Source organism: Nanorana parkeri, unplaced genomic scaffold, assembly GCF_000935625.1.
Source record: "Nanorana parkeri isolate BGI_ZX_2015 unplaced genomic scaffold, ASM93562v1 scaffold3609, whole genome shotgun sequence".
Classification (NCBI taxonomy): Eukaryota; Metazoa; Chordata; class Amphibia; order Anura; family Dicroglossidae; genus Nanorana; species Nanorana parkeri.
This window is the reverse complement of record NW_017309877.1, coordinates 1-10,248: the sequence shown is the minus strand read 5'-3', so window position 1 is coordinate 10,248 and position 10,248 is coordinate 1. Positions and strand designations below refer to the sequence as shown.

The window sequence follows — 10,248 nt, the reverse complement described above, 5'->3', positions numbered from 1 at the left end:
CTGTACATGTGGGTGCTATGAGGTGGGGGGCAGGGACTCTGTATATGTGGGTGCTAGGGGGTGGGGGGCAGGGACTCTGTATATGTGGGTGCTATAGGCTGTTTATATGTGTTAATGACTGAGTATCCCAGAGAGTAGATCATGTGACATGAACTGATAACGCTGCAATAATGCAGCTTGGTCTTCATAGAGTGTTCTTGGCAGGCAGAACTTCTCTGGGGTCCAGCAAGAACATGAAGATCAATCCCGAGAATAGAGAGAGAGTCCGAAGAATTTCTGGGCCTTCTTGGCCCTCCCTCCTTACCCCGTCACCTGGTGTGTCTCACGATTAGGCCTTTTGATGACAACTCTATCTTTAAGGATGTATCTGCCATACTTCCAGGTGTCCATGCAGGTACCAAACTTGTTAACGAACAAAGGATCAATTCTCTTGTTGCGGTAGGGCCTGGGGGTGCCCAGGTATTCCCACACAGCCTCTCTATACCATTCCTCTCTGGTACGCTCAATTTCTTCCATAACATCTTTTGGGACATATGGAAACTCCAATCCATACTCGGTGGCAACTTTACGTTGGACAATACGCTGCAGCCTTGACAACTTGCTCATCTTACATATATCACCTTCTCCAGGCAGAACACATGAATCAGGTGACTTCCTCACATACATAGCATTGGACATGGTTTGAGCAACAGTCTGAGCTTTTGTACGTGGCGGGGATTCATCCAGAACAGGACGGTCAGGTAGTTGGGTCTTACAATCCTGTCTTCCTCTCTCACTCACAGCCACTGTTGGGATTGACCTTCTGCCAGGGATCTCTGTGGGGTCAGGTTCTTCCAGAGCAGAGACTTGAGCCAGGTTGCACTCCTCATCAGATGCATTACTCCAATGAGGCCTGGGACGGGACATAACGCTGCCCTCCCCCCGCTCAGACTCGCTCTCACTACACACAGGTAGTTCAGGGGTTCCCCCTTTCACAATCATCCCAGCACTGACAACCCTTCAGAAGAGCTGGTCAGGCCTCCGGGAGCGTTGATATCTTCTTCTGTCGCACCAAGCACTCGTCCGCGGGCTCGTGCACGGGAATAGTGTAGTTGTCTAGTCGTGAAATAACGTGACCTCGCAGCCGATGCAGAGGTATTCGCTTCTTTCAAAACGGGATTGGTGTCTCCGTTCACAGTTGAGGAAACGCCAACAGGTTCTCTCTGGGTGGACCCGGTGGCCCAATCCACATGAAGGACGCCGGACGGCAGGTTCTCTTTCCCAGCGGTGAGTAGTCCGCAGCCTTCACATCTTGTCCAGGCACGAATGTACATAAAAATCCTCCCACAACTGCCACAGAAAATGCCGGTCAGTTCTTGGCTTCCCATGGCGCATAGGGCGATGCGACCGTTCAGTTCCAAACGTAGGCCGGTATCCACAACGGCGTCCGGGCCATAAGAAGAGCTCAGCCGAGCTCCTCCAATGCTACCCTCAGCATTAGGTGCGGTATACGGCCGGCATTTTAATGCCGATTTTGTTTTGCAGGATTCGTGGGCAGGACTCAGAGTAAGCAGACTCCTCCCTTTTCACAGCGGTTTGAGCGCCAAAGAACAGGGTGGGAACCAGCAGTCAAGCGCTGGCTCCTCCCCTCACCAACCCACAGGTCGGTCAGTTCTGGAAACTTCTGGCGCCATCTCCGCCCACACAGAGACACGCGCCTTTTCTCTGGGTACCTTTAACCCTCTCCCTCCTGGCAGGAACTTGTGACCAGTTGAAAAGGACAATTTTTCTCAATAAACGCACATTTTCCTTTCCTTCATAGCACAAACGATCACATGACAAAGTTCCTGAGTTGCTAGGGGTGATTAGAGCACAAAAATAGCACACTTGAGCAAAAATTCCCCGATCCCAATGTCGGTTGCTATGGGTTACTGCAGCAAAAAATATCACAAAACAGCCAGGAAGATCCCGGACGAGCCCCCACGTGTAGCGCTCACCCCCGAAGGAGCCGCTGAATGATCGGGTCTTCCATAGCCTGTCTAGGGATTATTAAAACACATGGCTGCTCCAATAGCACTTACCACTTCCAGTGGTTACCAACAGATTGAAGTCCAGACAATAGCTCCAAGATGATTCTCTTTTATTTCTGAACTCCTCCGGGAGCGTTGATATCTTCTTCTGTCGCACCAAGCACTCGTCCGCGGGCTCGTGCACGGGAATAGTGTAGTTGTCTAGTCGTGAAATAACGTGACCTCGCAGCCGATGCAGAGGTATTCGCTTCTTTCAAAACGGGATTGGTGTCTCCGTTCACAGTTGAGGAAACGCCAACAGGTTCTCTCTGGGTGGACCCGGTGGCCCAATCCACATGAAGGACGCCGGACGGCAGGTTCTCTTTCCCAGCGGTGAGTAGTCCGCAGCCTTCACATCTTGTCCAGGCACGAATGTACATAAAAATCCTCCCACAACTGCCACAGAAAATGCCGGTCAGTTCTTGGCTTCCCATGGCGCATAGGGCGATGCGACCGTTCAGTTCCAAACGTAGGCCGGTATCCACAACGGCGTCCGGGCCATAAGAAGAGCTCAGCCGAGCTCCTCCAATGCTACCCTCAGTATTAGGTGCGGTATACGGCCGGTACATGAAAGCCATATTTCTTGCGATGCTACTTCACTCCCTCTCGCTGCTCACCAACATGTGCAGGATTCGTGGGCGTTACTCAGAGTAAGCAGACTCCTCCCTTTTCACAGCGGTTTGCGCGCCAAAGAACAGGGTGGGAACCAACAGGCAGGCGCTGGCTCCTCCCTTCACCAACCCACAGGTCGATCAGTTCTGGAAACTTCTGGCTCCATCTCCGCCCACACATAGCCACGCGCCTTTTCTCTGGGTACCTTTAACCCTCTCCCTCCTGGCAGGAACTTGTGACCAGTTGAAAAGGACAATTTTTCTCAATAAACGCACATTTTCCTTTCCTTCATAGCACAAACGATCACATGACAAAGTTCCTGAGTTGCTAGGGGTGATTAGAGCACAAAAATAGCACACTTGAGCAAAAATTCCCCGATCCCAATGTCGGTTGCTATGGGTTACTGCAGCAAAAAATATCACAAAACGGCCAGGAAGATCCCGGACGAGCCCCCACGTGTAGCGCTCACCCCCAAAGGAGCCGCTGAATGATCATGTCTTCCAAAGCCTGTCTAGGGATTATTAAAACACATGGCTGCCCCAATAGCACTTACCACTCCCAGTGGTTACCGACAGATTGAAGTCCAGACAATAGCTCCAAGATGATTCTCTTTTATTTCTGAACTCCAGGGAGAGAGGGAAGAGGGTCAGGCACATCCAGCATGAAGGTAGACTCCTTGTACTTGAAACAGAGCAAAGTAACTGCTGCCACCACAGACTTGGACCTTTAAGCCGTACCGGCAATCTGTGTGGAGAACTTCTGGCAAGCAGTACTGTCAAGGGTCTTGCTCAGGTTCAACTTCAGACATGAGTGGCTGACCACTGGGCCTTCAGGCTCAGGCCCCAGTATCCAGGCCTAGGACCCAGACTCAGGCCTAGTCCATTCTGTCTCTTCAGCAGCAGGCATCCTGCCCCCAGGCCAGAATGGAAATGAATGAATGGCCATAGGAAAATGATTAACGGAAAACAAACTATACGATTCTTATCTAACATTAAAGTAATAACATATTCTATGCCCCATTGGGGGCGGCACACAGTGTATATTGTTAGTATGTTGAGCCAGGTCCTAATTACCAATGTGACTTTAAATGTTGTATCAACATTCAATCTCCTCCAGCGAGTGCAATATGTGAATATACGGGAATAAATATATAAATAATTTGAGTGGAATATCTGAATATAAATATATATAAGTTACTAATTAAAAAAAACTTCCTACAAAGAATGGACTGCGTCTTTGGTCATAAATATGGTGCAAATAGGCATATATACATCTCTTAGTTGACCCCCAGTGATCGTTAATCCAACCTTATAGACATCGGTGACGGGAAAATATTAAAGTGCAATTACTCAAATGGGCTAGAAAAGTGTCACTCTTGGGTATGGGCATTTGAGTAATTGCACTTTAATATTTTCCCGTCACCGATGTCTATAAGGTTGGATTAACGATCACTGGGGGTCAACTAAGAGATGTATATATGCCTATTTGCACCATATTTATGACCAAAGACGCAGTCCATTCTTTGTAGGAAGTTTTTTTTAATTAGTAACTTATATATATATTTGTATTCAGATATTCCACTCAATTATTTATATATTTATTCCCGTATATTCACATATTGCACTCGTTGGAGGAGATTGAATGTTGATACAATATTTAAAGTGAGATCGGTAATTAGGACCTAGTGCAACACATTAACAATATAACATACCCGGGTTATCACCATACATTGTTGCGGCCGGTATTTTATCACCAAGTGTTTATTACTCCTAGCGCAACAGCTTGTCTTATTTCATGTGAGTTCTCTGGTGGTTAACAAGGTCTCCTTCATGAATGAATGATTTCTCGCACTCTGAACATGAGTAAGGACGCTCAGCCGTGTGAATCCTCTGATGCCTAACAAGGTGACTTTTCCGAGTGAACGATTTCCCGCACTCTGAACATGAATAGAGACGCTCACCCGTGTGAATTATCTGGTGCCTAACAAGGTTTGCTTTCTGAGTGAAAGATTTGCAGCACTCTGAACATGAATAAGGATGCACACCTGTGTGAATTCTCTGGTGTATAACAAGGGCTTTTTTATCTGTGAAAGATTTCCCGCACTCTGAACATGAATAAGGACGCTCACCAGTATGAATTCTCTGGTGTATAACAAGGTCTTTTTTACCTGTGAAAGAATTCATGCACTCTGAACATGAATAAGGATGCTCACCCGTGTGAATTCTCTGATGCCTAACAAGCTGTCCTTTCCAAGTGAAAGATTTCCCGCACTCTGAACATGAATTAGGACGCTCACCAGTGTGAATTCTCTGATGCCTAACAAGCTGTCCTTTCCAAATGAAAGATTTCCCGCACTCTGAACATGAAAAATGATGCTCACCTGTGTGAATTCTCTGGTGCATAACAAGGGCTCCTTCATGAATGAATGATTTCTCGCACTCTGAACATGAGTAAGGACGCTCACCCGTGTGAATTCTCTGGTGTATAACAAGGTCTTTTTTCTCTGTGAAAGATTTCCTGCACTCTGAACATGAATGAGGACGCTCAGCCGTGTGAATCCTCTGATGCCTAACAAGAATGAGGACGCTCAGCCGTGTGAATCCTCTGATGCCTAACAAGGTGTCCTTTCCGAGTGAACGATTTCCCGCACTCTGAACATGAATGAGGACGCTCAGCCGTGTGAATCCTCTGGTGCCTAACAAGCTGTCCTTTCTGAGTGAAAGATTTCCCGCACTCTGAACATGAATAAGGACGCTCACCCGTGTGAATTCTCTGGTGCCTAAAAAGGTCTCCTTTCTTAGTGAAAGATTTCCCGCACTCTGAACATAAATAAGGACATTCACCTGTGTGAATTCTCTGGTGTACAACAAGGTGTACTCTACGACTGAAAGATTTTCCACACTCTGAACATGAGAATGGATCCTCACCTCTGTGATCTCCTTCATGGGGTGAGGAGGATTCTTTGGGATTAGATGGATCTCTTGCAGTGTGAGATCTTAGATGGATATTTCCAGTCATAGTATGTGAATGGTGAGAAGATTCACCCTGATCAGAGGGATCCATTGATGTCTCCGAGCACTGAGGTCTGTGATGTATATTTTGTGTGTTTGGATTCACTCCTGGAGAATCCTGTGTGATGACATTATCTTCTGACTTACAACCAGCAGATAATATAAGATGTCTCTCCGAGGTATTCCTGACATCACATCCATCTGCTGGAGAGAAATCATTACACACGTCAGTAATCAGAGTCATGTATGTTTATCTGACAGTCAACAGTTTCGTAGAGACCTGTCATGATATTTGGTAGAACTGTAGCACAAAATATAAAATGAGTTAAAGGATAAAAACACCCAAAACAACTCTGACACATCGGGTAAAATTGTTTTGTGCATTAAAAGGTAATCTTTTTAGCCCATGGTCTTCCTCTGGGTCACGGGAGGACATATACTGTGTGACCCAAAACTTAGCAATAGCCCGCTATATGTTGTATGCGCCGCAGCCGGGACGGATCCCAATAATATTGTTGAGATCCGCCCCACTGGCTGATGGACAGCTGACTCTTTCTCTCTAAAGGGAGAGCCAGCTGTGCCCGCCCACTCCCCCGTCTGTTCCTCCAATCAGTGCTGGAGGATTGGAGAGGGGAGGGGAGCAACCAAGCGGGGAGTGGTGACTGACAGTCACCGCTCTCTGCAGGGAGGCGATCGGAAAGTGAGCGGATCGGCGGTATGTTTCTGCACACTTCTTGAACAATAGACCCTGACAGTTTCAATGGTAATATAATATGTTGAGTAATGGAGATGGACCTTCATATGGTGTACAGCAGACTGAATGGAGATGGACCTTCATATGGTGTACAGTATCTCCTCCTCATTTGTTGGTCACAAGACGTTATATTGGGGAATGGAGATGGACCTTCATATGGTGTACAGTATCTCCTCATTTGTTGGGAACATGACATTATAGTGAGGAATGGAGATGTACCATCATATGGTGTACAGTATCTCCTCCTCATTTGTTGGTCACATGACGTTATATTGAGGAATGGATATGGAACTTCATATGGTGTACAGTATCTCCTCCTCATTTGTTGGGGACATGACGTTAGTCTCATCCGTACACAAGTCTTTATATATGTGAGCTGACTGATGCTCATGGCTCTCTCTGCTGCTGGGGGAAAAGGCTGAGAGCTCACAGAACACTATAGATACATGAGCTGCCTGTTTGTTTTGGAGAACCCATTAGGGGGTCACCCTGTTAGTCAGGAACTGACCTGAGTTTAGTTAGCGGCTCTGATGAGCAGATGTTCAGTTTGTTTTATACTATAAACTTTCTGTACAAAGTCCTCCTACAGTGAACTCTGTGTGTCTGCTGCTTTGCTGAATAGGGTTGCCACCTGTCCAGGATTCACGCGGACAGTCCGGGTTTTGAATGCTGTGTCCGGGTTTCATGGCAGCAGAAACCTGGACACCAGATGTCAGGCAGACAGGGGGAACCAAAATTAGGTTAGAAGCCACTGGCCACCCACTGAAAATATTCTCAACGGTGATATTTACATATGAATAAGCTGCTACTCATTCTCCCCCAAAAAATGTCCGTGCATCGCCAGAGTGCTCGGGTTTCGCGTGAAGAAAAGGTGGCAACCCTATTGCTGAATGAAAGTGGCGGACAAACCTGTTTATGTTCACAGAGCGTAAACAGTGGGGTAAAGATCCTTATCCTTCTGCAAAGCTTTGTAAAACGAGACTATAGTGTCCAGAGACGCAAGAAAATAATATACAGTATGTATATGTATATATATTGTAGAAGACAGCAAGGCTGGGTGGTGGAAGGCAGGTCTTTTTTGCCACTATTTGGGCTGTGGTCCCCTTAAGGGGCCCCAGAGGGTTAACCTTCCTGACACAGGAAGCAGCTGAAAAGGTCAGAGAGGAGTGTGGGAGTTGAGGAGAAAGTGATCAGCTAGTGACTAGTGAGAGAGACCTCTGCTGGATTGCTGTGCTGCAGTGTTACGGGGCTTATTTTCCTGGGGAAGGGATTTCCCCAGGTTTGGAACTTTTTCAACAAGTCGGTGAGACACGTTTATGTTTTGTTATCTGGTTCTGAAGATTTGGACTATTACTTTCAGTTTGCTGAAGATAAAGTGTGTATTTGTGTTTTACTGTTTTCGGCTGCCCTGCAAGAGGCAAATAAAAGGCTTTTGTTTTATGCAAAACTCTCTGTGCGAGTGCCCTCTGAGCTCCCCAACATCACATTAAAAATAAATAAATATACTGTATATATAGTGATAGTTTGGGGAATATAGCCCAATGGTGCACACTAAGTGACTACTCCTGAAGCTGACTTTAAAGGAGAACTATGAGGGGAGTGCTTTTCACTCACCTCATAGTTCTAGCCGACCTGTGACAATGAGACTGTCACAGGTCGGCTCAGTAGATCGGGAGGTGAGCGAACACATACAGGCGTTCGCTCACCTCCCGATCCTGTCACGGCTCTCTGCCTTGACTTGACTAGTGCATCGCTTCTGATATAAATAAGTGGGCCGCCCGCAGTGACGGATGTACTATTGGGTCCGGTGGAAGCTCCCCCTCCCCTTTCTCCTCCCCATTAAGTGCCTTCCCGTATATGTTCTCCTCCTTGGCCTGGCACCCCCCGTCCATATTGTTTTGTCCCTTGGGTCCTGTGTTTTCTATATGTTACCCTCCCTTTCGTCCCTCTTCAGTGTTGTCTGGCCAGATGGGAGATCGCAGCTACCTTTATATCTCCTGATTGAGAAGCACTCAGTTGCTATAGAAACAAGACAGGGAACTGAGAGAGGCACAGGTGGCTGTAGCTGGTGCAGGAGAGACGATGCAGGTAGCTGAAAGCAGGGTACCCTCTGAAGGAGACTGTCATCAGCGGGCCTAATGGTAGCAGAGCAAGACAGAAGCGGAGTCAGATGGACCAGGTTGGCAACCAGCAGGCAATGAGGTGCAAAACCAGCAAGAGGGGAGTCGCAGGCGAGCCGGGTCACAACCTTGAGGGCAAGCAAAGCCAAATCAGGGTGCAGAAGAGTAGTCAAGGCAAGGGGCGTATCTGCTGCAAGGCAAACAAGGCGTTTGCCTCGGGCGGCAGATTCCAGGGGGGTGGCAAAACCTGCCGCCCCCCAAAACATTTAGGCAGATGGGCTGCACAGAAACCGGCAGCCAGGCTGCAAAATTAGAACGGGGAAGAAGTGGCGGGCGGGGATCAGGAGGAGACGAGGATGTAGCGGCTGCAGGCAGGGGGCGGTAACAGAGGAGATGGGGCGAAGATGAAAGTGGCGGGGTGACGACGGAGGAGGCGGCCGGCCGAAGACTGCAACGGAGGAGGCGGGGCAGAGACGGCGATGGAGGAGGCGTCTCTGCAGGATCTGTGGCGGGCTTTGCAGGATCCGTGCGGGGCTTTGCAGGATCCGTGCGGGGCTTTGCAGGATCCGTAGGGGGCTCTGCAGCCAGCAAAAGCCCACCACATATCCCTCACAGCCCCCCTGACATCCGGCAGACTGCATGGTCTCAGGAGGTCTCTACAGAATCTGTGGGGGGCTTTGCCGGGTCTCAAGGGGGCTTCTCAGGATCTGTGGTTGGCTCTGCAGGATCCGTAGGGGGCTCTGCAGCCTCCAAAGCCTAGGGCAACCCCAAACCAGAATACACCACTGGTCAAGACAGGTGGGGGTCAGAAGGCAGACAGCAGACAAGAAGAGTTGAGAGTTAAGCCGGCTCAGGTCCAAAATAACAGGAACAAGGGAGCACAGGATACAGCAGAAGATCTTCCAGCAGCTGCATCCGTTGTCCTTACATAGGCTGGCGCCAACAGCTGGAACAGGCGTGCCGAGGTCCGGGGACAAAGGACTAGTATTTATCATTATGGCAAAACAAAAGAATGCAATTCAAATGGAAAACTGATGCACAAAATGATAAAGTGCACACTTTAATTCTTTAAATGTATGAAATTTTGACAATGTTTGTTTTAAAATTATTTGCTATATACACACCGGACTCATTGACTTCATATCTGTAATGTCCCTGCCTAGTAAATGTACACATTAGACATGACTGTAATTCATTCTTATATGGTGACTCTATTCCATGGATCATCTATCTTCATCAACAGAGAAACTTCCTCTTCTCACTGGAGATTCTGCCACATTTCCTGTAAGTGATCAGTACATAGAGTAGAGCCCAGATCTGAGCGATCAGCCCTGACCAGCCACTCACAGCACAGATTTATACCACAGATTGTAACTTTCACTTCTGGAGAATCCTATCACCGGGAATTAATGTATGAGGAAAGGATAGGCAGCTCTTATCAGATCCGGTCTCTTCTGGGGTTTTATAATGCAATACTAAAAACTCCCCAGAACCCAACATTGTACCCTCAGTAATACTCACACCCTGGTAGAGACATTCTTATGTCATCAGTGTGTACATTCCCACCACCCAATATTGTTCTCTCAGCAGTATCCGCATCATTAAACACTCTGCACTGAACTATATCCTCAGGGAAAACCCCCCACTCCACACTATATTCTTTGACAGCTCTCCCCCACCATCCACACTACATTCTCTGACAG

At 47.8% G+C, this 10,248-nt stretch overlaps 1 protein-coding gene across 1 annotated transcript in view; it reads right to left on the bottom strand.

The window, feature by feature from the left end:
• LOC108803328 (zinc finger protein 271-like) overlaps positions 1–9,540 on the bottom strand; it is a 20,451-nt gene extending 10,911 nt beyond the window's left edge. Inside the window, exons 1-4 of the mRNA XM_018575176.1 lie at positions 9,319–9,540; positions 8,533–8,673; positions 5,272–5,582; positions 4,457–5,228 (exon numbers count right to left, since the gene is read on the bottom strand). Of these exons, the coding sequence (XP_018430678.1) occupies positions 4,457–5,228; positions 5,272–5,582; positions 8,533–8,673; positions 9,319–9,540 (1,446 nt within the window). The remainder of the gene's footprint in view (positions 1–4,456; positions 5,229–5,271; positions 5,583–8,532; positions 8,674–9,318) is intronic.
• Between the last annotated feature and the right edge of the window lie 708 nt (positions 9,541–10,248).